The sequence below is a fragment of the Aspergillus caelatus genome (genome assembly GCF_009193585.1).
Source record: "Aspergillus caelatus strain CBS 763.97 unplaced genomic scaffold BDV27scaffold_13, whole genome shotgun sequence".
Taxonomy (NCBI): domain Eukaryota; kingdom Fungi; phylum Ascomycota; class Eurotiomycetes; order Eurotiales; family Aspergillaceae; genus Aspergillus; species Aspergillus caelatus.
Window position 1 is genome coordinate 147,046 of NW_022475276.1, and position 27,997 is coordinate 175,042.

General features: G+C 48.9%; 5 protein-coding genes across 5 annotated transcripts; 3 read left to right on the top strand and 2 right to left on the bottom strand.

Annotated features, from left to right (window-relative positions):
- Positions 1-5: 5 nt before the first annotated feature.
- Positions 6-843, top strand: BDV27DRAFT_14189 (ankyrin repeat domain-containing protein). The gene has a single exon (XM_032069882.1). It carries the CDS (start codon positions 156-158, stop codon positions 654-656), a length of 501 nt encoding a protein of 166 aa, XP_031932389.1. The 5' UTR covers positions 6-155; the 3' UTR covers positions 657-843.
- Positions 844-2,951: 2,108 nt separating this feature from the next.
- Positions 2,952-4,441, top strand: BDV27DRAFT_153185 (uncharacterized protein; the record flags this gene model as incomplete). The annotated part of the gene is made up of 2 exons (XM_032071730.1): positions 2,952-3,567; positions 3,627-4,441. The coding sequence occupies 2 exons, from the start codon at positions 2,952-2,954 to the stop codon at positions 4,439-4,441; spliced, it is 1,431 nt and encodes a 476-aa protein (XP_031932390.1).
- A 330-nt stretch (positions 4,442-4,771) lies between these two features.
- On the bottom strand, positions 4,772-11,684 carry BDV27DRAFT_165842 (acyl transferase domain-containing protein; the record flags this gene model as incomplete). The annotated part of the gene is made up of 5 exons (XM_032074039.1): positions 4,772-5,277; positions 5,334-5,449; positions 5,506-5,994; positions 6,046-11,175; positions 11,579-11,684. 5 exons carry the CDS (start codon positions 11,682-11,684, stop codon positions 4,834-4,836), a joined length of 6,285 nt encoding a protein of 2,094 aa, XP_031932391.1. The 3' UTR covers positions 4,772-4,833.
- A 556-nt stretch (positions 11,685-12,240) lies between these two features.
- Positions 12,241-17,546, top strand: BDV27DRAFT_153187 (uncharacterized protein; the record flags this gene model as incomplete). The annotated part of the gene is made up of 3 exons (XM_032071731.1): positions 12,241-12,613; positions 12,660-17,383; positions 17,433-17,546. The coding sequence occupies 3 exons, from the start codon at positions 12,241-12,243 to the stop codon at positions 17,544-17,546; spliced, it is 5,211 nt and encodes a 1,736-aa protein (XP_031932392.1).
- A 107-nt stretch (positions 17,547-17,653) lies between these two features.
- ags3 (alpha-1,3-glucan synthase Ags3) lies at positions 17,654-25,488 on the bottom strand. Its single transcript, XM_032065278.1, has 4 exons — positions 24,973-25,488; positions 24,747-24,922; positions 18,066-24,692; positions 17,654-18,008 (listed from the first exon to the last, which is right to left on the bottom strand). Exons 1-4 carry the CDS (start codon positions 25,333-25,335, stop codon positions 17,960-17,962), a joined length of 7,215 nt encoding a protein of 2,404 aa, XP_031932393.1. The 5' UTR covers positions 25,336-25,488; the 3' UTR covers positions 17,654-17,959.
- Between the last annotated feature and the right edge of the window lie 2,509 nt (positions 25,489-27,997).

Sequence of the window (27,997 nt, forward strand, 5' to 3'; positions counted from 1 at the left end):
GAATCGAGCAGTCACTGTCAGCGCCGTCTATATTCATTTAAGATAAAAAAAAGTCTAGCACTTCGTTATTTAAATCTAGGACTCAACAGCCAATTTCAAAATCATTATGAACTGCCTTCCACCGTTTGTCAAAGCAAGTTTGCACTAACTTCGCGATGACCAGGGGACTTGCCCTACCGTACGAGGTTATTCTGCTTGGTGCCGGGAGGCTAGACCTTCCTACTCTATGTTCATTTCTCAGAGCACTACCACAGGTCGCGACATTACTTTCCCCAGTGTATTTCTCAATTAGGGATGAGTCTGGGAACAGTATACTCCATATACTAGCAGGCGAAGGGGAATACAAGCTTCTGTTGCAAGCCTTGAAATCCAGAGGCGCTTCCCCAGGCATGAAGAATGAAGACATGGATGCACCATTTTCACTCGCGGTTTCTCGAGGATATCTCTTAGTTGTCCAAGCACTTCTACATCGGATTGACGTTGACGCAAATTTTACAAACGACATGGGCAAAACCTTACTACATCTTGCTTCTCTAAGCGGCCAGGAGTCGATACTCGATCTGCTGACGCACTGGCCCGGAACAGATATCAACAAAAAGGATAAACATGGTCAAACTGCCGTGTCGCTTGCAGCGGAAAACGGTCAGGAGCGATAAGTGGCATTACTGGCGAGGAAGGCCGATATATGCACAAGGGACGTTTGGGGGCAACTGGCGTTGCATCACGCCGTAAAAAATGGCCATACGGATGTCGTGGAGATTTTACTTGAGCAAAATGATGTAGATGTCAATGCCCTTGATGATCGGCGGCAAACACCTCTCTGTTACGCAGCGCAGAATGGGCATTCATCCACAATTGAGATTTTCGTGACTAGAACTGATATTGATATTTATTGGAGGGGTTTTGAATATCGATCCCCTCTTTCACTAGCAGCAGGGAGTGGAAGTCTCACCGCTGTAAAGTTGTTGCTACACCGAACGCGACAACAAGATCCAACAGTGACCGTAGACACCGATCATCAATTGAATGTAAAATTGAACTGGAGAGATTTGTGGGGCGGAACAGCATTATCCATTGCCGCTGAACAGGGATATGAAGACGTAGTAGGCCTGTTAGTAGGTATTCCTGAGGTAGATGTCAATGCAATGGATTATGGAAAAGAGACTGCAAAAACAAACCAGCTTCAACTTCGTGCCCACTGGCAATGGCTTCATTTTCTGCTCGACTGTCACCTACCTCATATTCGTGGCGATGTGAACATCTGGAAATCGGAAAGCCCTTGCGTCGGTCTCTGTCACTACAGGATTGTGTTTGTTATGTCTCACCGAGCGGGGTTGGGCGCTACAGACAGCCAGCATCGCCAGGAGACGTTCCAGGTCTTAACGATATTATAGGAGTAATCACTACCTCTTCCATAGAGCCACGCTAGACGTACAATTGCTTAACATCATTCGCCGTATTCACTTTGACCGCACGTCTGGCAACCCATTGGCTGCGCATAAGCTACACGCCGGCCGGCTAGTAGTTGCGTGTGTTACTACTACGAATCCTGGCTGTTGGATGCTTCTCTAGTATCTTGCACGCGCTTTGTTGGCTCAGTCTTCTGCAGTGACTCGCCAATATCTTTTTTTTTTTTTTTTTTGACTCCATAGCAAGCCCCCGATCCCCCCTTCTAAGATTGGACCAAGGTCGCCACATCGATGGTCTCACTTATCACACACAGCATTGTGGAGAACCAAAACCACGAAAAGCATGGATCGCCCCATGGTTGGTCCAACTGAGAACTTCCATACCAAGTCCGCCCCGGCCAAAATAGACCCGATTAACTGTCGTTCTACTACTACGTGCAACTAACCATTTGGACTGCATATGCATGCAGAGGTCCTTCCGCTATTACTCTACGCCAGTTTTACGGGATTCACTCCACTATGAACCAGTGCAGAGAAACGTCGTACTGCTGCTACGATGTAGACCGTCCATGCTGGCTCCCATTGGCTGCGCCTTCCTCACATTACCACCCAAGTACTATAAACCACGCAAACAGCCGAAAAGACTGGGGCTCTCGGTCACCAGCATTCTCGCCTTGCTTCAAGAGTCACGGAGAAAAGAAAATGACTCATATATTTATTGATATACAATCATTTGCTCCATAACCCAACCAACTAGAATCCTCCATACACACGTGCAACCAGGGCCATGGCCCAGCCAATAGGGAAACAACGGGGCAATCGACTTGTTTAACCTTCCGGCCCTACCCTCCCGTCCGTCCGCTTAGATCATCCGATGATCTCCGCCGGTACCATCAGCCGTTGTAGGACAGATGGCATACCATCTTTGATTAAGTATTTTGCCACTGCTTGGTATGCATGTAGTTCTGGATTCCTAAGTCCAGTTGAGATTATACAGGCTCACCAAATAGGAGAAGACATGCAGGTAGACTGATCTAGTGTTTGTAAATGATTCAGATGATATAGCATTTAATGTTATGCACGAAATTGATTGTCCATTGAACATATCGCCCAAACGTATGTCAGTATACCGGCAGACGCTCTAGTGATGATGTACACCACGCACAAATAGGCAATTGACCATAATGCCAAGTTCAGGTCAGGAATGACTAAAGGAACATGTTTTATCGAACTCTCTCCTGAACCCCGTCGTTCACCACTCAAGCCCCCCCGACTCGACACACCGTCGAACAGTTTAATACTCCGTAGATTTACGCCGATATCATGAACTAATGCCCCAATCATTAAGTGTTATAGCGTAGAAGACTGGTAACCCAGACTCCAGAAGCTAGTCAGCGCATTCCAGCACAGTTGCTCCAATGAACCCCTCCCCAAACATAGAGCTCAATCCATACGAGCATAGAATTACGACGCACCTCTTCTCTCCGTAAAAGGCTGCGACAAGAGAACTCCTTCAACTAAAACAATATACTAATGATCACTATGCTCACCAGCATCCTATCGCGTCTCTGCCCATCATGGCTCCCTTCATTTCAAACAAATCGTACCCCAACCCCAGCAACCAGCCGGAACCCCGATGCCCCACCCCTCGACATCGAAGACGAACCCCTCGAAATAGCCATCATAGGCTGTGGTATCATCGGCGCAATCCTAACCCTCGGCCTCCTGGCCAAAAACATCAAAGTCACAGTCTACGAGCAAGCTCGGGGTGCCCGCGAAGCCGGCGCCGGAATCGCCTTCACGGCCAACGCCCGACGGTGCATGTCGATGATTGACGAGCGTATCGTTGACTGTGTTGCTGCCGTATCTACGACGAACGGGGACCCAGGGAATCCGAATAATAATATGCAGTTTATTGATGGGTATACTCATGACCCCGATGGTCTGGATGATATGAGCTGGAAGAAGCTTTATGAGTTGGCGACGGGGCCAAAGGGGTTTGAAGGGTGTCATCGGGCGCATTTCTTGGAGGAGATTATGAGACTCATTCCCGGGGGTGTGGTGAGGTTAGGGAAGAGGTTGGATCGGGTCGAGGATTATGAAGTGGGCAAGGTTTTGTTGAGGTTTTGTGACGGAAGTGTTGGAAGGGCGGATGCTGGTGAGTTTCTAATAATTTCGATGCCTGTGCTTGCAAGGATGATGTTGATATACGCCCAGTTATCGGTTGCGATGGCATCAAGTCTCGTGTGCGCGAGCTCATCCTCGGCGAAGGTAATCCCGCCTCCTATCCGCATTACACCCACAAGGTAGCCTATCGAGGGTTAATCCCCATGGAACAAGCGACGGCTCGATTGGGTCACTACCGCGCCCACAACCAGCATATGTATGGCGGTCCGAACGCGCATGTCCTTCATTTCCCAGTCGCCAAGCAGACACTCATGAACGTGGCGGCCTTCGTTACGGACCCCAATGACTGGCCCCTCGACCGCAGTATGTCACAGCTGGCGACGAAAGATGAAGTAGCGGGCGCCTTTGCGGATTGGGGCCCGACGGTGAGAGACATAATTGATCTACTGCCAGTTGAGTTGGAGAAATGGGGTGTTTTCGACTCATTAGACTATCCTGCACCGACCTACTCGCGCGGACGCGTGTGTATCGCTGGTGATGCGGCTCATGCGTCGTCACCGCATCATGGTGCCGGTGCTGGTATTGGCATTGAGGATGTGTTGGCGTTGGCTGTTCTGTTGGACATGGTGCAGTCGCGTATCAGGACTCCGGGTGGGCGGAAACCTGTGGCGCTTCAGGCCGCATTTGCAGCATTTAGTGCAGTGCGTCGTGACCGATCCCAATGGTTGGTGAGGAGTAGTCGCGAGGCTTGTGAGATCTATGAATGGAATGACCTGCAGTGCGGCTCTGATATGGATAAGGGGTATGATGAGATCAAACGCCGGTCTCATAAGATCTGGCATTTCGATATCGATGGAATGTTGAGACAATTGGAAGTAGCGTATAGAAAGCATCTTGGGGCATGATAAAACTTCAGAAATTAATGAAACTGAAATATAGCTTTTTTCGCGTCCACCTTTTCATATCAAAAGTCTGCGTAAACGATTACTCCGCCTGGTGAAAGTGTGTTGTTCTATGGACGGAGTATTCGGTTATATATATCATCCATGCTACATTCTTATGAAGCTTTCGCACCCATGGCGGGAAAAGAATGCAATCACCTGAAATTTTCTTCTAGTCTCTCTAGAGCTATCTATACAACAGCAGTACCCAACTTCGGCTTTATAGAGGTATAGGTAGAATATTGGACAAAGGAGAACACATTGTAGGGTGAAGAGTTATACCAGGAAAGAATACTAGGGCCCAGGAAGCAAAGGAAAACAAGATATCCAAGCTCTCGCCGCGATGACCAGACTGCTTAACACGTATGTTTAACGCCTAGGATTTCTCCTAGAACTGGGCTCTGGGTTAAGTCGAAAGCTTGTCTGATATACTTCTCGTCTAACGAAAACGGTTGGGCCATTAGGTTAGGGATATACTTCCCCTCTAGCTCTTCAGCATTTATGTTACAGGCCAGAAGCCCTGGCCGGAGTAGACATTGCCGGAACATATCAACTGTTGAACGGAGGTGACTGGAATGGAAGGGCACGTCGACGCCCTGTAAGGGAATCGTTGCTTGGCCGCGCTGCAGTTCAATTGGTTGAGGAGGATCCTTGGCATGATGCAGGAGGTCGCGGATTATGGTGTGGAGCTCCATCGTGGACGCGTCGGTGGAGTCCATCATCTCCTGTACTTGTTTTGCCCCATTGGGACACTGTGCGATATGGTCCATCAATTTTCCAAGCACGTAGAGATTGGTTGACTGAGGATCACCATGTTAGAATTGAGCGATCGCCGGGGAAATTGTTGGCAACTTACCGTGCCCGAGCACACATACTGCTCCCCATCCACGTTGAAATTCACGATTTCCAACAATTCCCGGCTCTCAGCAGCGATCGTGTGGACCATAGTGCTCAATGAAGCTTGATCAAAACCTGCGTTGGTCAGCTTCTTCCTATAATCCAATAAACGTTATGTAGAGGGTACCTACTTTTACCCACACGTGCTGGGTTTACAGCCACCATACCATACTTTGCGCTCTCCTCATCATCTCGTGCCACAGAAGCCTGCATCATCAACCCCCGGTAAAAAGCTAACTCTACGAGAGCAATTGTTGGTATGAACTCTGACAGTGCAGACAGTGCACCGTATTCCCCCAAGGAATGGCCAGCATATATCGCTTCGCGTGATACATAACCTTTAGCACGCATCTCTCCAAAAGCTGCCGTCTCGAACAGAAGAATCGTTGGTTGTGCAAATTGCGTCGCATACAGGAGTCCCCTAGAGTCATGGAATCTGTAAGACGTTGATTTCGGTGTGAGCCCTGCCAGAACTGGCTTTTTCACACAGTCACCGTTAGGAAGCACGGTTTCCGCTGTGATGGAAAGATAATTCCCGCGAATTTTACGGCCTTGTTTCCCCGCAAAGTGAATGGTGAGCGTCTTCGGGTTGTTCCTGACGATGTCCAGGATCGACCAGCCTATTTTCCCTGTGAGTGAAAATATGCCGACAAGAATAGTATAGGGCATACCGTAAGCGTCATATAGATGCGCATCAATCTCGTCCCACAACGCCTTCGCTCTAGGGCTCCTATTGTATAGGTCCATGCCCATACCACTACTTTGACTACCTTGTCCCGTGAAGAGGTACGCTGTTGCAGGCTGTTCCACTTCGGCCTCCGCATCCATCACCTTTTCTCCGTTACTAGTTCGGCATGCCTCTACAACAAATCGCATTCGCCCTTCAACCATTCCCACATGCTCTAATCGCACTGTCAACCTCTCCGAAGGCATTACCATCCCCGTAAATTCAGTAGAAAAACGTCGCAAGCGTGACCGATCATTCCCTATGACTAAGTGCTCGAGGACCGCAGTCACAATTGCCGATGTGCACATACCATGGGATAACGTGCCTGGCAGCTGGGCAAAGCTGGCAAAAATGGTTGAGACATGGATAGGATTGAAATCTTGCGAGACTTGAGCATAGGCGTGGTTGCTGGCAGGCATCTGGACCTCGAAGGATGATGGGCCAGGCCAGCCAGGTCTTCCAAAGTCTACTCTGCCGCCTTGTTCAATCCCTTTGCGCTTAAGAAACTCCGAAACGGGGTTTCCAAGACAATCATCACATGCGAAATCCACGTCACCAATATGCTCAAGTTTGAAGCCTGTCCTGGTATGTGCCTGGCCAGTGACTCGAAGGCTGGTGTATCCGTTTTTCTTATACGCAACGTGACTCTCAATATTGAACATCACCGTCTTGCCTACTAGCGAAGGTAGAGCAGCGATGGGATGAAACCACTTCCGCGACTTTAGCACAGTCTCTTCTACATTCGATCCCACGTTTACCTTCCAATCGGGTAATTCTGTTTTGCGAAAGGTATCTTGCACGTTGTCAAAAGAACCTCGGAAAAGGAATGTTGACGTGATTGTCAACACATGCTCCCCAGAGCGAATTACCCGGGCTTCTATAACCACCACCTTGCCCGAATCTTCTATATAGACAGCCTGGACCCGTGATTGACAGCTGACTGTTTCACCTAGCCTCAGAGGTGCTGCACCATGAGTGTATGCGGCCGTGTTAGATCGATGAACCAGCCGAAGCAGGTCCCCTTCAACCTTCAAGAGAACAAGAGGGCGGCAAATCACATCCCAAACAATAATAATGCCGGCGCTAATAGGCAGAATGTCTGAGTCTAATGTCACAATTCGATGGTCGGGAAACGCTACACCAACGGCTAAGGCCAACGCCTCGAACCGCTCACGTATAAGCTTTATTGGTCGCCCGGCGAAAGTGCCGTGCAGATCTATACAGTTAGTTGCGCGCTCACCAAGCCAGAGATCACTATAGAATGACTTAATGCGCTCGTTCCGGCCTTCCATGATCTCGCTCAGTCTGACGGTGGCCCTGCTAGGATCAAATTGGTAGAGTAGCTGCAAATTGTCCGCTTTATATGGAGGCTGAAGTTCGACAATAACCTTCAACCCATTCTGACATGTGATTCTCATTGAAGATTTGACACCCATAGTGTCTTGAGCCGCTACAAATATCTCTGACCGACCGGAATTGTACTGGATAGCGGATTCGGTATACTTTTCCATGTACTCTCGGAAAGGATTCGGTCGCCGCAGCCGGCCCTGCAAGACAAACCTATCTTCCAGAACTGCCCGTACCCAAACGGGAACGTTTCGATCAGGACTGTAAGGAAATGTTAATGAACACACACATGGATCATCACTGGAGTCAGAGAGTGTCGTGGAAGATGGAGTGGAAATTCCCTCCATGAAGAAATCCTTGGTGCCGGGAGAGACTGTGGACCATGAATCCGGTGTAACTAAGCCACTATCAATCCCGATAGTCAATTCCTCCGCACATATATCTCGCTGGAGGCAGTCACTAAGAGAATATAGCAAAGTATCCAAGATCTCCTTCGCCGATTCTCCCCGATCACATGTATACTGTGCTGCCACAGGGCCCTGAAGAATGCATATTCGGCCTGGATCCTGACCAATTACAGCGTCAATATCCTCCGACTGCCACAGCGAATCCTTCTTGAAATAGTACTCAAAGTCGTCGTTCAGAGCGGGTATGAAATTAACAGGCTTTTGGTTATCTTTTTTGGTTTGCATCAGAAAGAATGAGACGTCTTCCGGATTCAAGACTTCTGCAGCTGCAGCTGGACATGCAGTGATGAGAGCACGAACAAAGCAGGCTGGATTGAGCTCAAGTGATGCACGAGAAAGAGGCTCTGAATTTTTCAGGTCCGCCGGCAGACGTTCCAAGGTGCGGACGGTGAATGCGTATGTGAAATCCACATAAGACGAATCGATCCAACGCTTTTGATGACGAATATACATTAGTTCCACAAGCCGATTCATCACCTCGGCGTATGTCATTTCCTTCAGGTCAAGTACAGTCCCTTGTGGGTTGCGACCAAACCATGGCTTTGCGAAGTCGGCATTCAAGCGATGGATTATCGTAACACGATGTTTGTTCAAATACGCGACACGGTCTTGTCGGGGGAGGCTGAAAACAGTCTTGTCCATTTCAGCCCACAAACGCACACCCCTGGTTGCTATCTTGTGTATTGGCTCACCCATTTCCGACCTCACTGTAACTACTCCCCCGGCAGGTCCATCATATGTCATTTCCCAATCATTGTCGTCTAATCCGGATGTCGACGTAATAACATCCTTGACAGCCTTGCTTGTATGAGCCTCTTTCGCAACCATCATGCAACTACCCAAAAGGACTCCGTCAAAAGGCATGGACGCATATCCCATCTGGACTGACCATGAGCCTGTAAGATATGGGTAGATGCTGCCGCTGCTCCCGAACCCACTGCCAGCGACCAAATAAATGTTCGGTTGTTGCCGTAATAGTCCATACATACTGAGTATGGGAGCATGGAAGTCTTCACAGGAGTGATGCCCTCCCGCACGCCCACCAGTCCATTGGAGGATACAAGGAAAGTCTGGGTGAGCCCTGGCGATACTAAGCACATCTCGGATGGCCGCCACTGATCCAGGCTTAAAACCGATATGTTGTAAATTTAGCGTTTGAATGTACTCCGTGATTACCTCTAGCGAAGGGACACCCGCTCCAAAGGTTAAGCCGTCGATCGCGATACCTTCCTGCGATAAACGACGTAAAAGAGTCATCTGCCACCTAATAGCACGGGGGTTGGCGTAAATCACGTTACAGGTGATGCCTTGTCCGGCGGGAATATTCTTGACGAGCTGATCGATGGCTGAAGCCATACTGTCGGCACTATGGTAACCTCCCCCAGCCAGCTCAGCATGATACCCTGCATTCATGATGGCTGCAACGAAGTCCCAATGCATCGTAGTGGGTGTCATACCAGCAACCATAATTGGAGGAGTGCCCAAAAGCCGCGTAAGGCGTGTTTCAATCCTAATCTTTGGTCCTGGGACCAATCGTGGTTGGAAGCGCTGTCCCCAAGTTTGGAGTCTGGTCGCGGAATCAAGTAGCTGGGGAGAGAATAGATCCTTCATGGTCCCTAGCTCGGGGTCCCGGGAATCCAGGTCAGAGCCTTGAACTACGCGAACCCCCTGGCCCTCTTTGATTCTCTTAACCAATGAAGCAAGACCGCCACGGTCAAAGACAATAATATGTGACACAGGGAGCTGGCGAGCACTGACGTTGGGTGAACAGCCTAGCGTAGAGGGCCAATCGCAAATTTCATGGGCAATAGCATCAAATGCCAAATGCAGGACGTTCCCATCCGAAGCACGGATATCATGACCAGTCCTGATGTCGTATACTGGGATGGCCAGTTGCTGCGGGAGAATTCGTCTATCTGAAAACCTCTCTTTCAAAGAATCCGCAGCTGGACGAAGATATGGCGTGTGGAAAGGTGTGCTGATTGGCAGAAAGCTATGCTGGAGAGACGGCCCTCTGCTACTGTATGGGATGTGACTCTGATTTGAACCAGGGGTACAGGCTTCTCGGAGGTAGCTGGTTAGATGCAATAAAGATGAAAATGGACCGGCAATAACGAATTGATCTTGAGCATTTGCCAACGCCAGATACAGCTTTGCTTCTCGCCTCAAGCGACGGTTTATGTGGATCAGTATATCCTCAATTTGGCATCGTGTTGCCCCTCGAACACTAAGCATGTATGATGGTGTATCGGAATCCACGTCATGTTCTTCGTGTCTAGTAGACATCGCAGGGATTACAATTCGAGGCGCGCAATTATGACACTCCCATCCTAGCCAGAACAGAACATCCATCAGTAATCTGCTATTATCGTAAAGTGACTCCCATGAGTCCGATATAGCAACGACAATTGATACCAAAAGGCCCTGGGAATGCCCCGTGGTAGCAGAAAGCAGTGTTCGCATCTTCCCAGGGGATATGCCCAATATCTGGCAAGTAACGATGTATCGAGCGAGACTCAACAATCCAATCACAGGTACGCTAACAGGGGCGCTGGCCACAAAGGCACTCTCAGGGACCACAGTGGCGTCTGTCATCCAAGCCTCGATGTCCAAATATCGTCGCTGATAGTATGACCGACACTGTGGCAGACGACAGAGCTCGGCAAGCCTCGAGCCCATTCTTTGTAGAAAGACCTCGAGCATCGACTGGTATGTGTTGTATAGTTCGGAAAGTTCCTCCACGCACGTGTGACTCGCATCTCCCTGGCCTCCAAACAGTGCTATAACTTGAAACTGATTCGTCTCGACATTGTGAAAAAGGCTACTTCGGATATGTCCCGCACCCTTGCCATGATCTTCAAGTCCGTTTTCATACCCACGGTTAACTGCATCGTAATATATGCGTAACCACCGCCGTCGTTGCTCAGATCTCGACGTAAGTTCAGCAATAAGAGAATGGATGTCTTTTTTTCCGACAAACTCAATGTTAAATGCCTCCAATACGACTGCCAGAGCCGATCCTGCAATCCATTTCTGAGAAAGGAGGAACTCGATATAAGTTAGCGCCAATTCCACGGGTTGCTTTATATCCTCGGTGTCAGACAATGATATTGAACGAAGAAACGCATCTCTCTGTAGGGTATGGAGAGCAGAATAGGTGCCTGGAATGGTGAGAGAAAATGTTATGTCCCTGTGCTGAAACTCCACGCTGAAGCTGATACTGGAGGACGATGGGTGGCACAGCGACGGAGACTCCAGGGCTACAGTAGCTGCGGAGTCAGGTGACAGGGGAACAGTCTCCTCCTCCATCATCTCTACCCTCCTATCCATCTTCTTTTTTTTCAGCGGAGTATCTGCCAGCATAAATGTTCCATCAATGTAATATCGACCCCATATGTATACCGATCTTCCCCTACCAGAGAAGCACAGGAAAGAAGATCGTGCACGACATGGAAAGATGTGATTAATTAAGGTGAATATGTATGCGATACTGAAACAGATCAGCCTGCTGCCAATTTCCAATGGGCCAGATCCTCATCACTTTATACCTACATGTTCGCCAGTGTGTTGGATAGATGGACAGGTTGCAGTTTGGAATCACTCAATGAATGCGCGGAAATCTCCCTATCTGTGAATGAAGTTCGGCGGTAGTCGAGAAGCTACAGTTGATATAGCTCGCTCTCGCTCTCGCCGCCGGAGTTTCACAGACGGAGTTTTTCTTTGTGTCACCCCACACCGCACTGTTGTCTCTATCCGTGCGATTGTTCATTCTTTAAGTTTGATTCAGTCGGACCGGAATAGGTATATCTGCGAGTGAGGGCCAGAGTTAAAGCTCAAATATGCTTGAACAATTGAAGTCTGCCTTGAAACAATTCTCATTGTTAACCTTTGAGGGTCACTCGCGTGGCAAATCAGTTTTTACCTCTCATATCATTGCTGGAAAGCCCGTGTCCGTCGCGTGAAACTAGGGGTTGCAGGCTAATTGAGACTAGCCCTGTGGAGCGACCTGTTCACTATGGCCCTGCACTCGAATATGATCATGGACCGGAGCTCAGTTGGGCGCTATGAGAATAAGGATAGAAGTCACTTAGCATTTAAATTGCTTATTGAATTGCTCGCGTGAGTTCCTCTGCTGATTTAGTTTGCTGATTATACTAAGTGGGTAGATATCAACTAGCCTCTCCTGTACGGTGGTGAGTCTAGTCAGCCCCTATGTGTCATCGCCAGCTAAATTTCCTAGGATCGAAACACAGCATAAATTGATTACTGGTTGCCCTCCTATACGTCGTTTCGTTGAAGTGGGTCCGCGTACTACGCTTGCCACCATGGCTAAAAGATCCGCTGCTAGACACTATAAGTCTTACGCAAATTCACAATGGTCGCACCTACAGTTTCTCTCGTATCAAGACGACAATGACGAAGTTTTCTACAATTACCCAGACTCTAAGCCATGGCTGGACGAGAAAGACAAAACAGTACCGTCGACTGCACACGATATATCTTTGTTACCTTCGCCTCCTGGCTCTCTGCGAGAACCACGACAATGCGTTCCACCTAAAGCGCCTACCTCAAGGGCTTCACCCAGCCATGACGTATCCCTATCAAGTAGCCATATTGCGCTTGCCATGACAGCTCAAAAGCTACGACGACCGTTCGATAAAGTTATCATGGGAAAGACTATCCGCGAATTATCCGGTGGTATGGATGTTTCCGTTCAATTGATGAATTAGAGCTAATTAGTTAGGAAAATCCACATTACAAAATGAGCTGGTAGGAGACCTGGTCGTTGAATTCGGCAGGGTGCCGGAGGGAGTTGAAGATATGACCTTGGTTGCATTAGGAGAAGCGTTGCAAGGTATTTTTGTTGGAAAGCCAGCCAAACAAATGGCCACTCTAATCGCCAGGCTAATATCAAGAAAAATGCCCGCTGGATTTAACCAAATCTCCATGCAGGATTACATATGCTCTCGCTGGGGCTTCTCCAAGTCTCACTCTCTCGTCCCCATCTGCCTTGCGATTACTATCGAGCCAATCGCGCGTTTGGCAAATGCAGATGCTGCACAAGAGTACCTTGATGAGTTAATCTGCCGGTACGCGCTGTTTCAAGGGATTTCTCTAGCTCCTGCCGATGGTCTATATATTGACCAGAGCAAAGTAATGCCGTCTGCTGTAGGCTCCTCTGGTCGTCCGATCATTCATGAACAGCAGCGAACCTACTACCGTAAGCAATTTGATATACTTGCGAAGTATCTGGAGATAGACCTCGGCGCTTCGGCACAACCGCCGCTAGATACGACATATCAAGAAACATTAGAGAGATGGAATACTGAATTCGATACTCATTTTTCTGAAGGTATAAAGTCGATTTTTGATATCAGCCAGGCTCGGAACTACGACTCTTGGTGGAACTGGGCCAGGGAAGAGCTTTTCCAATGGTTACAAAAGGTTGCTTCAGACCCGGTAGATGTGGCTCTTCTAAGGCAAGGCAACCACCTGCGCAGGATGCTGAACCGCTGGGATCGAAGCTGTAACGATATTATCGAGGCTATTGTCAAGTCGCCTCATCCTGTCAAATATCAAACGCAGTTGATATCCTCATGTTCTGATATTCGACTTGTGTTAAAGGAGGTTCTACGTCTAGGAAACTTGGCTTTAGCGAGTGAAGCCGTCTACATTTATTCCTTTCCGGCCTTAGGCCCGAAAACCACCATCAGCTGCTCAGGTCAACTAGGGTATATGGAGATGGCCCGGGAAGTGTCTTCCTATCCGGACGTTGTATACCAAGGACGGTTATGCGCCGATGACCTCAGAACAATGATACCTTTTGTGCATATTAAATCTAGAAGGAACGAGGGTGGCTGGAAATACGACGTGGATGCAACCAGAATACTGCATGCAGTTCTAGGCGCCGGAACTACCACTGGCCTTAGCTATGCCGGCAAGACTGTTTTAGTAACAGGTGCTGGCCCTGACTCGATTGGGGCGCAGGTAGTCCAGGGTCTTTTGTGCGGTGGCGCTCGTGTAGTTGTCACCACAAGTCGAACAATCTCTGAGAGTGCAAGTTTTTATCAAAAGATGTACCGTCAGTATGGCGCTAGAGGAGCGTCCTTGATGGTCTTTCCAATGAACCAGGCGAGTAAACGGGACTGTGAATACCTCATTGAGCACATATATAGTGCTGATTCCCCCATAGACGGCGATCTGGACTATGTTATACCATTTGCTGCTGTTCCCCAAGCGGGTGAGTTGGATAAACTGGGAAGTCGTCAGGAGCTAGCGCTTAGGGCTATGCTGGTCAATCTCCTACGGATCGTCGGATTTATTCGGCAACAGAAGGAGAAACGACGTATTATCTGCCGACCAACAACGATTGTTCTGCCTATGTCATGTAACGAGGGCTCCTTTGGCGGTGACGGCCTGTATGCAGAGTCAAAAGCTGGTCTAAAGACGCTCATGAGCCGATTCTATTCTGAAAGCTGGTCAACTTATATCACAATTTGTGGAGCAGTTATAGGTTGGACAAGAGGCACTGGCCTTATGCACCCATCCAATCTTATAGCAGAAGAGGTGGAAAAGCTGGGTGTCATTACGTTCAGCCAAGCTGAGATGGCATTTAACATCCTAGCTTTGATGACACCTCAGATTACTACACTTGCTGAACAAGCTCCAGTCTATGCGGATCTCACTGGAGGTTTGGGCTTAATGTGGGATATCAAAGAGCATATATCAGCAAGTCGTAAGCGACTTGACGAAGAATCGCTGATACGAAAGGCCCTGCAAGAGGAAGACACCCGTCACCTTTCGGTGCTCTTCGGACCACAACAGCAACAGCCAAGGGATTCTGGGGTGAGCATCAGCAGGCGCCGTGCCCGTATCAAACTCCCATTCCCTTTTCTGCAGCCCTATGATGACTTGACAGTGAGGTTGCCCAATCTTAAAGGGATGATAGATCTCTCACGTACGGTCGTCGTGGTAGGCTTTTCTGAGTTAGGGCCCTGGGGTAATTCGCGCACTCGCTGGGAGATGGAGCACCAAGGCCGGTTTAGTTTGGAAGGCTATGTAGAGATAGCGTGGATGACGGGATTAATAAAACACGTTGATGGAGATTGGAAAGCGCGACCTTACGTTGGCTGGATCGATGAAGAGACACAGGAGCCAATACATGATCACGACATTCCCCAGAGATACCATAAACACATAATGTCAAACACCGGTCTACGTCTTATTGAGCCGGATGGCGTTGACACTTATATCCCTTCCCAGAAGGAATTCTTGCAGGAAGTGGCTGTTGAAGAGGACCTTCCGCCTTTTGAGTGCTCGAAATCATCCGCAGAAGCCTTCAAACTACGGCATGGCAACAATATCACGTTGCAACCCATTCCAGGTTCTGACAACTATCATGTGTTTCTCAAGAAGGGCGCAGTTCTAATGATTGCTAAAACTATTCCTTTCCATCAATCCGTGGCCGGGGTAGTCCCTACTGGTTGGGATGCTTTACGTTATGGTATTCCTGAAGAGATTATACAACAGGTCGATAAAACGACACTATATGCGCTTTGCTGTGTCTCAGAAGCCTTTCTATCTGCTGGTATTAATGACCCATACGATATATATCAACACATTCATGTTTCCGAGTTAGCGAACTGTTTGGGTACAGGAGGCGGGCCCATGAAAGTCGTTCAGAATATGTATCGTGATCGGTTTCTTGATCGTCAAGTACGGGGCGATATCATACTGGAACACTTTCTTAATACAATGGGTGCATGGGTCAACATGTTGCTATTGTCTGCTTCGGGCCCCCTTAAAACTCCCGTCGGCGCATGTGCTACCGCCCTCGAATCTCTTGATATTGGCTGCGATGCTATTTCATCGGGTAAGTGCAAAGTAGCCATAGTCGGTGGCTGTGATGACTATCGTGAGGAACTGTCATTTGAGTTTGATAATATCAAAGCTACAGCCAACTGTGCAGAGGAGCTGGCTAGAGGAAGACTTCCCAGTGAGATATCTCGTCCAACAGCCAGCTCGCGCAGTGGTTTCGCTGAATCTGCCGGTTGCGGTGTGCAGCTCTTAATGAATGCCGAACTGGCCCTGAAGCTGGGCTTACCGATCCACGGGATTGTCGCCTATAGCCAGATGGCCAGTGACCAAGTCGGTCGCTCCATCCCCGCTCCTGGAAAGGGCATTCTAACTGCCGCGCGTGAGAATAATGAGGCGAAAGTCTCTCCACTCTTAGACTTTGATTTTCGCCGCGCAAGCTTCGATGAGGAGGTGGCGGACGTTGAGCAAAAGTCCATCGGTGGACAGCTGGGGAGAATGCAGAGTTCAGGCGCCACCTGGCGAGTAGCAGAACAATCCAGGAGACTGAAAGTTCGAGACGCCCAATGGCGCTGGGCTCACAACATTCGCCTACAGGACTCATCAATATCTCCACTCAGGGCAGCCTTAGCTACTTGGAGCCTAGGAGTTGATGATATTGGTGTCGTCTCGATGCATGGAACATCAACCAAGGCAAACGATACCAACGAAGGAGAAGTCATTAATACCCAAATGGAGCATCTGGGTCGACGCAAAGGCAATCCACTCCTCTGTGTATGCCAAAAATCACTAACCGGGCATCCGAAGGCAGCGGCAGGTGCGTGGCAGCTGAATGGCTGCATGCAGATCTTGCAGGAGGGAATCGTCCCAGGAAATCGAAACGCAGACAACATCGATAGCCAATTGCGACAATTTGAGCATTTGGTATACCCTATGGAGTCAATCAAGACACCAGGAATCAAAGCGACCATGGTAACCTCCTTTGGCTTCGGGCAGAAAGGTGCCATCGCCATTATGGTAGCACCTAGCTACCTCTTTGCGTCGATTTCTGCGTCAATGTATGAAGAATATAGTATGCGAGCGACACAGCGACAGCGAGCCGCTAGTTCAGCTTTTATCTCCCGGATACTGAACAACTGCATCGTACAAATAAAGAGCCTTCCACCATGGGAGAACCGAGATGGGACGGAAAAGGTCTTCTTGGACCCAAGCAGTTGTCGGCAAGACGACCAGATGCAGTCTAAGTCTAATAATGACGCACTTGCAGAACCGTCTAATCCGATCAATACTACCACCGATCGCAATTCACAAACATTCGAGAATGAGGACGAAGGAACAGCTCTATCTTGCCTTGTTGAGAAAATGCTCGTAGAAGCAGTCGCCAGATCGAACGGAACATCACCCCCAAGTGTGGGAGTCGATGTGGAAGAGATCGCCAGCATCAATATCGAGAACGAGACATTCATACAGCGCAACTTCACTCTGGCTGAACGTGAGTACTGTTTGAAGGCGCCTAATCCTCAGGCCTCTTTTTCAGGTCGGTGGAGTGCGAAGGAGGCCGTCTTCAAAAGTCTTCACGCTTCCTCCTCAGGACCCGGGACTGCGATGCACGAGATTGAGGTCATGAACCACTGTGGCATCCCTAGAATCACCGTAAGTGTTATAATCTCCTCCTCAATGTGGACGTACTGACAGTTTTCAGCTTCATGGACAGGTCAAACACATCGCTCAGGCCAAAGGTATAGGGAATATTGAAGTAAGTATTAGTTATTCAAGCAAGGCAGCTGTTGCAATTGCGGTGGCTGTGAAAGGTTGAAATAGAAGGCATTCTATACGTTTTGCCCGATCACGCTGGGATTCACGTTACCTTTGTTCGTAGTAACAATCACAATTTCATGCTGAGCTATGGATTAATTGTGGTAGTTTATTAATTAACAGATACAGTTCAATATTAAGAGTATTATCTGCATAAGAAATCTATATATGTACCTCTAATCACAGCATCAAAAAAATATACATAAATCCATTAGGATATCAACTCTTCGCCTCCTAACGAACACCTGCAATGCTGGTAACAACAGGAGAGAAATAAAATCCCGCCCATAAAGAGATAGTAGATTCGTTTCAAACAGCTCATGTGGGCTGTGTACACTAGATTCGTATCTAGCCAGAGGAGGTCATTGATTAAGTAATCGAAGATTGATCTTTAATTCGAACCACAAGCAAGCCTTAAGGCCTATTAAGTTGTTCACGACGATAGAACAAAAGGAAGCCCCAACTATATATCACATTAGTATCGATACCCGTAAGAGCGAGGGGAATTCAGAAGCCTTACCTAGCCAAAAGCTGGAAGAACAGCGCGATCCAGAACCACGCATTTCCAACTGCATCTAGAGACGTGCCCACGTTCGGAGAGATACTCGCGGGACCGAGCTTATTCGGCGCGAATCCACGGGCGCAGATTGTAGCGATCGACCCGAGAGCCTGTGCGGCCAACAGGACGAAGCAAACGTGGACTCTTGTCAGGGTCTGCAGGAGGATCATACCAAGACCGACTTGCTGGATTTCGTCGAGGACACCGAGCCAGAGCCAGACACATCTAGATACGAGAGCACCGGATGTCAGACTTCCTGCCCATGGCAGGTAGTAGCCTATATTGGACGTTCCCCACCATGTCTGGGCCCAGCGCGGTGCGCCGAGACTCAGGCCGAAGACAGGTAGAATCCAGCTGTGTTCCTTAGACAGGGCGCGGAAGATGATAAGGATGATGACCCAGAGGACGACGAAGAAGAAGAGGACCAGGATGACGACCTCCCATGCCTTGGCGTGTTGAGAGGACCAGAGGAACGACCAGTTACGACCGAAAGCGGCGGAGAGGAACCAGTTCTGGACAATTACCATAAAGAAGAACCAGAGGACGATACGGCGGCGGAAGAGGGATGTATAGAAGAAGAGAATCCTACCGGGGGATTGGCGGTAGTATTTTGGTAGGCCGAGCGCGAGGAGCATGCCGACTATGAAACATACGGCGGCAATGGGCATCACCACAGCTGTGAGTCTCCATGAGTCCAAGGCAGCTGTGGACACGCCTCCCACTTCTGCTTCGGTCACCTTTGAACTCCAATACCATAGGGCGACAGTGTAGAGCTGCTGAATTCCCTGGATCAGACTTGCGCGGAACATCCAGTCCTTTATGGGAACGGCACCCTGGTCACCGAAGTTAAGGGCGAAGAAGAGCGAGCCGCTAGAGGATGCGGCAGAATAGACACCTGCAGCGACGTTCTGGGCCCAAGCTCGACCGAGAGGTGTAAGAGCGAATGGAGAGACTCCAATTATGATGAACGCCATACAGTATATGAACCAAGGGAGAGTGAGGACGATTACTGACGGGAAGCGGTAAAAGAGGAGCCACCAACAGACAGAAGAAATACAGTAGATCGTTGCGATAATATACAACTTAGTTGCTGTTTCTCCTACCTGCCCGACCAATAGGGTCATTTGAGCAGAGTTTGTCGCGATGATTTGTCCAAGACCCAAGAATAGAGCGTAGACAGGCCATTTGCCGAGACGCCGTCTCATGAATCTCTGAATAGCCATTGGTCGCTTATACCCCAAGCGAGAGAGCCATTGATCAATTTCATCTGGATCATTCGAGTCTGAACCTCCAGTAACAGTAGCGTATGAGGCACGGTTATATTGAGTGTCCGAATTCGTCTCAGACACTGCACGATCATCCGGCTGTTTCTTCAGCTGTGCATCGTTGTACATGTCATAGAATTTACGCTCGCTCTTCATCAGGTACGTCTCGATACAGCAGTCTGTCATTGAGTTCTTCTTGTTCAGGTTGTTCAGGATTTCTTCGAAGCGTCTCGTGAAGTGGCGTGTGCTGTCTGTAAATGTAGGGTCAACCTTTTGCAGCTCGAAAACGGGCTGGTTGTGGTCCGCCACGACTGAAGGCAAGGAAAGCATAGAGACATTCCGGGAGTGAGCGAAAGGAGTATTTCCACCAGACCCCAATGCAAACTGGAATGGGTATTGAGGTAGCCCCGGGGTTCCTGGCATGGGAGAGGAAGCCCGCGACATGTTGTTCGGTGAGCCTGGCACTGACATGTAAGAAGACCCTTGAGGACCAGCGAGTGAGTGAGTACTGTTGTTCGTGTGGGCTGTCCCAATATCTTGAGTTCCCAGAGTGTTGTTAACCGCAGCCATAGCCTCTTCAGGCGAAATATAGTTCACGTGCGGCGTAGCGGTGCCCTCTTCTTCGGCATCCGTATTCTCACCTTCCAACTCCTCGCCGAGAATTTGGCTCTCGCGCGGTGGGCTCTTGCCGAGGCGTTTTCTGCCCTGGCCAGGTCCAGATCGCCGACCAAGCGAGAGTTTGCGACCCAGACTACTGTTTCTGTTGCCATCAGCTCCCTCCAATTGCAGTTCTGTAAATCGAGACTGGCCGGGCGACAAAAGCCTTCCTGGTGGTGTATCCAACCCCTCTGTCATCGACTGGGTAGGTCCTGGAAGGCCCAGCGTAGACATCCGCATGCTTTGAGTCTCCCAGTAGTTCTGCGACTCTGGCATCGGGCCTGTCACGGTGTTCTTGTTCTTGGTATGATGGATTTGGATTGCTGTTCGCTGTAAAGCTTCGAGTTTCTGGATCCATTCAAGAACAGGGAAATGTTGCCTGACGGAATTGGCGCGCATCTCCTCTCGAGTTTGTTGTGACGAGTCCAAAGCTTGTTTGATAGCGGTCTTCAACTGATGCAGAAGATGGCGGGTTGCGTCGGACTCCACAGTGTACCACCAACCTGGCATCTGGCCTAAACCTCCGATGCGAGACCCAATTCCCAGTGCACCCTTACGACCGAATTCCACAGCAACCAACCCAAACGGCTCGTCTCTGGAGGGAATCAGGGCAAAGTCGGCACCAGAAAATACGTATGGAGGCAGAACAGTGAACTCTGGCTTAGAGAATACGCGGCCGGGGAACATTTCCATGATGCGCTCCAGTTTTGTAGCAGCCAACCTACCATAAAGATCCACGATAGGTCCAACACAGATCAATTGTACGTGGGGTCTCGCAGATAATACGGCTGGCATGACATCTGCAATCAAATCCACTCCCTTCTGCTTCGACCATCGTCCAACAAACACTAGTAGGTCAGCGTTGCGATCTTCATTCAGACCAGCCCACTTCTGCGCCTGTAGCTTGTCATTGATTCGTTCTTCATAGGACTGGATAGGGACTTCGGCGTCTGGGTTATTTGCTATATCCCCTGTGTCGGACGGATCTGGGTTTGGAAGGCTGCCAATCTTTTCAAGACTCCAAAAAATTGGATATCTAGCCCATGAGCGCTTTCCATACTTCTTGGACACACCTACTGCGCCAAAGCCGCGTTGGTAGAATCGCACATAGCTAGCACCCGTGTGAAGAAGGTTGAACACATTTCCAAATTGACTATACTTGGTTGCAGTTTCGACGGGGAGGTTGAAGACCGAACAGACTTCCTTCTTCTCCTGGGGGTTTCTCAGGGGCCAGAGACCCTGGAATTCAGCATTATGCAAAGATAGGCACACTGGGATGGTACGCGTGGGTAGCAAATACAGCGGTGCTAAACAACCATGGAAATCGTTGATATGATAGAGATCGATCGAAGGGAATCGCTTGATCGTCTCCGCGATACACTGATTCCATGCCGAATAGTAGATTGCACTGTCAAGATCATCCATGCGAGGAGGATACGGCTCTGCTTTGGTCTGTTGTCGGAAAACTGGAGCATCGAGCAGAACGTAGGTGATGTTATCAACCATGTGATATTGCACATTGATAAAATAGGGCTTGTCCAGGATAGTGACCACGAAAGGCTCGGATGGCGTATCCTGGGGATATTCAATGTCACCAACGCAAGGAACAACCCAGATAAGGTTTTGATGCTTCAGATGCTGAGACATGAGCTGTGCCATGACTCCTAGACCGCCGATCTTGACCTTGACCTTCCAGTCTTCGATATTGTATTCCATAGTGGCGATCAATACCGTACGTCGTTGCTCAGGGGCTCCCGCGATAGCAATGTCTGTCGGTATACCCTTATCAGATATCGACTTATCCGACTCGTCGTCGCCGGAGAATTTTTCTCTGACCCTCCGCCAAAACAGAAGCGGCAGCTTATCTTCTTTGGCCACGTCGCCATCGGTATTGAGTTTAACGCGGTAAAATGTCCTTATGAAGATAAAGATACCAGCAAATCCCATTAGAATTGGGAGGACCCAGAGAAGAATGTATAGCACGAGCTGAGCCCATCCAGATCCAACCGGAAGCATCTCATATCTCAAGTTGGCATCATTGAGCGTGATGGTCCAGCCGAGGTGCGGGAATGGGGGTAACTTCGTGATATTGATCACGTTGGACGAGAGGTAAGACGGAGGAAGTTTCTGTACTACAGATGAGTTATCGACATCACCATAGACCTCTGTAACGTCGGGCCGCCCATCCTTTAACATTCCCCAGACGCTCATCTGTCCTATGGCCGGCCACTCGTAGACGAAATCGTACTTCCAACGGTGTTCCTTGGTATCGTATCTCATCTTATTATCCAATCCCGCATCGTAACCGTATTGATTGAACGGACCGTTCCAAAAGAGATTAGGGAATCTACGAGCAGCACCTTGCTCCCAGCCGTGATCACCTTCCTGAATGTAATCACTACTACCAGTGAGCCTTGAAAAGTATTGTACGCGGATATGAGTTCCTTCCCACTTCTGAGCGTCTGTTCCGGTCCACTCTGGGAAGTCGACTAGAGTGTTGTCACCAGTATACGTTGTCCAGTTGGACCAGTTAAGGCCAAAATCAGTCGAGTAGCGGTATTTGTCAGCTCCAGCGGCATCATGCTGGATATAGAAGCTGCCATTGTCGGATTTATGCACAAGGCTGGTGGAATAATTGGCCAGTGGGGATAAAAGGGGATTATTTTGACTTCCGACACGGAACAAAAACTGGTCAACCGCATCGGTATGAACTCCAGACGTTGTAGAAACGTTCTTCACTGTCAGCTGATGGATTCCATGGTGGACATTTTTCAGCTTGGCGGACCATGTCCAAACGGTTGGAACCTCCCCGACAAAATTATCATTGCTTGTCCTTGCGGAGATTTTGTTGCAAGAAACGCTAGATTTGTCAAGGGACGCTGTGACTCCCTTCACTGTCGTTGAGTTCAGGGAGATCGCATTGGCGATCTTGTCACAGTCCATCTCTTTTGAATATCCGAGCTGGATATCAACGGTTTGGCCACTGTCATCCGTAGACAACAATCGAGCGTCGTGACCTGGAACGAACTCAGTGACAGTAGGGCCGGGCTCCACGAAGTTTTCGGCCTCCACATAAGCCCGGTATTCCCATGGAAGCAACTTCATACTGCGAATGCATCCATAGGTCTCGGTGCTGTTGTGTACTGCGAGTTCGCCCGGACCATCTTCTAGAGTGAGCTCATCGTAAGGGTAGAAGAGATTCTTCAGCTTCGTTCCCGATTTGAAGGGCGACAGCAAGGCGGTATCCTTCTTTTTGCAGTCACCACCGTAGGTTTCGGTTTTGTTAGCATTATGATACACAAGCCAAAGATTCTGACTATTCTTGCTTGCCTCCTTCTGAACGCCTGGGAAGTAGCTCCGCAGAACCGACCAGAGACCAGTCACCGTCGGAGTGTCCGTTGAACCAGGAAGGTACACATCCTTCGTCAGCTGGGAAAGCGTCTGAAGATAAAGCCCATCATTTGCTACCGGATACTGCTCCCGAATCTCGAACATGCGCTTCATGATATTGCGCAGCGGGTGTGCTGGGTTCCGCTGATCATACGTAACGGTGATATCCTCGCAGCCGTGTAGTCCCTTCTCATTAGGGAAATCGTAGAATTTGGATGTGTTCAGGGTCATGCAGCCATGCGTCCACCATGCAGTCTGATACGTCATTGGCTGCCGGCCGAACAAGTAGTTAGAGGCAGTGGATTCAAAAACATACATCGCCTGTTCTTCACCCCACAAGATCAGAGGAATTCCAGGGAGCTCCAGGGTGACGATGTAAAGACCCAGAAGGTATTTTTCGGTACCATTCTTGATTGCTGGCCAACGAAAGTTGTCCTGGTTAGAGACACCAAACATATGCCTCGGGTCTACTTCGCCCGTGTATGCATTAAGGAAGTCGTTGCTCACGAGCATCCCATTCCAGGCCTCGATAAAATCAGTGGGCAAGTCAAAGCCAGCCACTAGATTACCATCCATTCCCAAGAAACGGGTCATCGAACGGTAGATCGTGTAGTGAAACGCGGCTGAGTCCAACGCCTGGTATCCATCATCTCTAAGAAAATATCCGTCCGAACTGTTTTTCAGCTTCGCACCAGCATCTGCCGACTCAGGTTGCTGATCGGGTTGACGACCGCGTCCAAGGTAGAGACTGCCAAAGGTATTTCCTGACGTGATCTCGCCAGGAAGGAAGAAATTATGCTTGCCATATTTCTTCGCACATTCACGGTAGACAGCGGTTATTTCACTTAGGGGCTCGAGGGTTGTCTGAACGGCTTTATCGAAACGAAAACCATCAATATCTAGACTAGCAATCTGAATGCAGGAATGCTTGGTGATGACATCACGGATAGGCTTGTGCCATTCACGCAGACGATCTTGCACCGAGGCGAACTTGGTAAGCTGGCGCTTCCAGTCGGGAAAGTTACCGAACGCCTCCAGTTCACCAAATTGATCGAAATCGCTATTATAGCACCCTTTCAGCTCCTCAACTCCACCTGATGTCAACGGATAACCAGTCTCATTCCAGAACTTCGGGAAGTTGCAAGTTTCATTGTACTCATTTCCGAACTTGAAGTCGGCGTACTGTCTATCTGAGATCCACTGGACTTCATATTCATCTGCTCGAAAATCGGCGGAATCGTTGAGATGTCCTTTGAAGCCAATAAGGTTGCTCATCCTGCATAGGCCTGTCAATCCGTCGTGATCTGAGACATCTGGAATGTATACTTACGTTGCCAGTGTATTATCCATGATCACATACATATCTCGTTTGTGGATCTCGGTGATGGTCCGTCTCCAATCGTCGAGTGTGCCATGGTGCATGTCGAGCAAAGTGGTATCAACCGGGGAGTAGCCATCGTAGGCCCAGGGAAGGTTCATCAGGTACGTTCCAGCGAAGTAAATGCCCTACCATGGTAAGCACCAAAATCGGATCACAATAGGTTGATTGAACACACCTTGAAACCCATGCCCCTAATATAATCCAGCGTGTCAATTAGACCAACCAGATCGCCCCCGTGGCGCATTTGATTCGAGCCCACCACATGTTCAAAGGCGGTGCCGTTAATATCATCATTTTTCGGATCACCGTTAGCGATGCGGTCTAAAAAGATTGTATAGATCGGGAAGCGCCAGTTATCGGGAGACGGGTGATATTCATGATCCGGCCACTCTCCCCAATAATCAATCGGTGATTCCGCGGTTTTATTTTCGTTCAAGTTATAGTCAACGAGCGACTCGGTGTAGGGCCAGCTAAAGGCGGTAGCGCTCAGTAACGACAGGATAAGAATCGCTGAGCGCTGCATCACCGTGAGGAACATCCCGGCAGTGGCCTGCTACCGACAACTGCGCGCGACTCAAGCTCTCGATAATCGCAAACGGAATAAATCCTACATGCCCTGGGCGTGGTTCAAAGCGAGGGAAAGCAAACGAGGGAACGAGCGACCTGTCGACTCGAAAAAACAATTGCAGAACTTTTCGTAAAAAAGACTTGGAACTATCAGGCCGGGAAGGCTGGGGATAAAAATGGGCCAGGGACTTCTCCCACGACCATTACGACTTCTACTATAGACCCACTCCTCGCCTGCTGATAGATGACATGGAACCATCCACTATCTACTTTTCACCCGTGGTGGGGTAGCAGTGTTTCTCACTTGATACCGCATGTTTCCTATCCCAGCATCGTTTCTAACCTAAAGGCACACGGCTGGAATCACCGCTATGCTATTGCTGTGATCTGGCTGATGCTACAGTCCAAGCCACCAGTTCGTTGACTATCGCTGGAACGCAGGCTTTCCATAATTGGGAGAGTCTCCCATATGGCGTGACGCCGCAAGAGCGCGAAGAAGTGGCGGCAACTTTGACGGTTTGCCATCCACCCCGGTCCCGATCCACAGGATCCGGAAGACGCGAGATGCGTAGTGCGCCCGATGGAGTCTGCTTGCTTAGGAATTTCCATTTAAAAAAAAAAAAAAAAAAATTGTTGAGGTAGCGCCAGCGGAGCCCGACAGTGTGTGAGGATGGCCATACTCGAACAGGGTGCCGATCGATAGCGGGACCTGTGTGCCTATATTAAGAAACAATATGACATGATTGGACGATATGATACCTTATCTGGACTGGCCCTAGATTTAAGACCAGAAACACGACCACTCTAACGATCGAAAGAACCCTGGATATCAATGCCTGGTGCTGCGAGGATTTGTGATAACGATACAGGTGGAGACTAGACATCCTTCTGGATGAACCAATGCCATCCTCTCCGGTTGGTCCGACCCTTTGCCTTGTGCTAAAGTTCGTATCAAACCACGGTGAGAAGAGCAAAAAGAAATTTTCTGCATTTTGTTCCTTGGGTTGCTCTGAAAGGCCCTCTCTGAAACAAGCAACGGCTCGGTGTGGATCCGAGTCTTTGCACTCCCCACTTCCCATGCGTGATATGTATCTGGGTCCCCGTTTGGTGGCGGCTGACACCTAACCTATGATATTGAAACATTACGATTCATGTCTTGCAAACTCTGCATCTGACGTAACCCTCCAAGTTGCGGGTCAGGACAGGTACATCTTGTGTACGAATCGTGGATGAGATGTGGCCAAAAGAGAGGCTGAGTATCGCATCGTCCCTCGTATCGGAAGCTGGCAATCAGTGACAATCCGTGATCTGCAAATGTTCGGGTAGATGTCTACATAGTACTCTGTAGAGAAGTTTGATCGATGATCAAGAGCCTCGAGCGGGTCAAATGCTCAAAATTGGAAACCTCTCCACCGGCACGCGGTTGGCAGACTTTCGCTCTTCAAACAATCCCAGTCTGAAGCTCTGACAGTACCGACCGATCGTCAGGGTTGAATTCCTTAGCCCCGCTCGCAGAATTACCTAAATAGAACGTGATCGAAATTTGGCTCCCCTCCAACCAGCACCATGATATTTGCGAGTCAAAATTGTTGACTTCGGAAGTTTCTTTGGGGGATAGGTAGACATAAGCTTGCATTCGGAGGGTTTCGGGCGGAGGACAAGCCCTCTAGGTTTCCCCACCGCTGCAAGTCTCGGCTTCTTGGCCTAGGATTCGGTCAAGTTTTTCTTTCTCACGGTCGGAGTCTTCCGCGTCTTCCAGTATGACGTCATTCATTGAGATTCTAGAATTTGTAGAAGCATCTATCCAGACCTAAGAAGGTTGTGATATATATAAATTAAGAATATATCAAATATATATTAATTATTAAGACAGTACACGTTGCCTTCCTCCTGTACTCTGCTGACTAAGTGGTGTTTACACTCTGCCATTTACGCGCCCGCCTAAAACGGCCTAATGGCGATAGACCGTCCAGTGCAATGTTCAGCGGTACGTAGTAGTATCATTAATCAATAATCAAGTTTAAATTTTTAAAATATTCGTGCAATTCTATTGTGTTATGGCCAAAATGTAGTCAAACTGTGGCATAACCTAATTAAAGCGTATATTTGTACGGAGTATGGTGTATTCTATCTATAGGACGTACAATATATATTTGCTTTACCCAGTCTAATAATATATCCCATATTTGGCGATCTATACATATTACTTGACTTCTTAACTCGCACCAAAAAAGAAAAAGAAAAATGAAAATGAAAACGAAAATAGTCGAAACAAACTAAACAAAGAAAAGAACAGCCCTTACCCAGAGTTAGTTTATTATTGATTATCACCATTCTATTTCCACGGTCTATATCCGCACCGTTGCGGTATGGTGCGGATTCTGGTGAGATAACTATTAGTGGAGTGGACCCTTCATGTCAAAGAGTATACTATCGGAGCAGCCTTCTACCTCACTTTCACGAACTGAAGTAGCAAAGTTTATCTTCCAGGGTATCTTGCCGCCTTGCATCTTTCTTTGAGGTACGTGACTTGGCGCGCAGACAACCGCTTGACCTGATATTCCATCACTGATCGACATCCTCCCGATGCGCGCGCGTGCTTCGAGGCTCAGCTTTATGTATAGTGTACACAT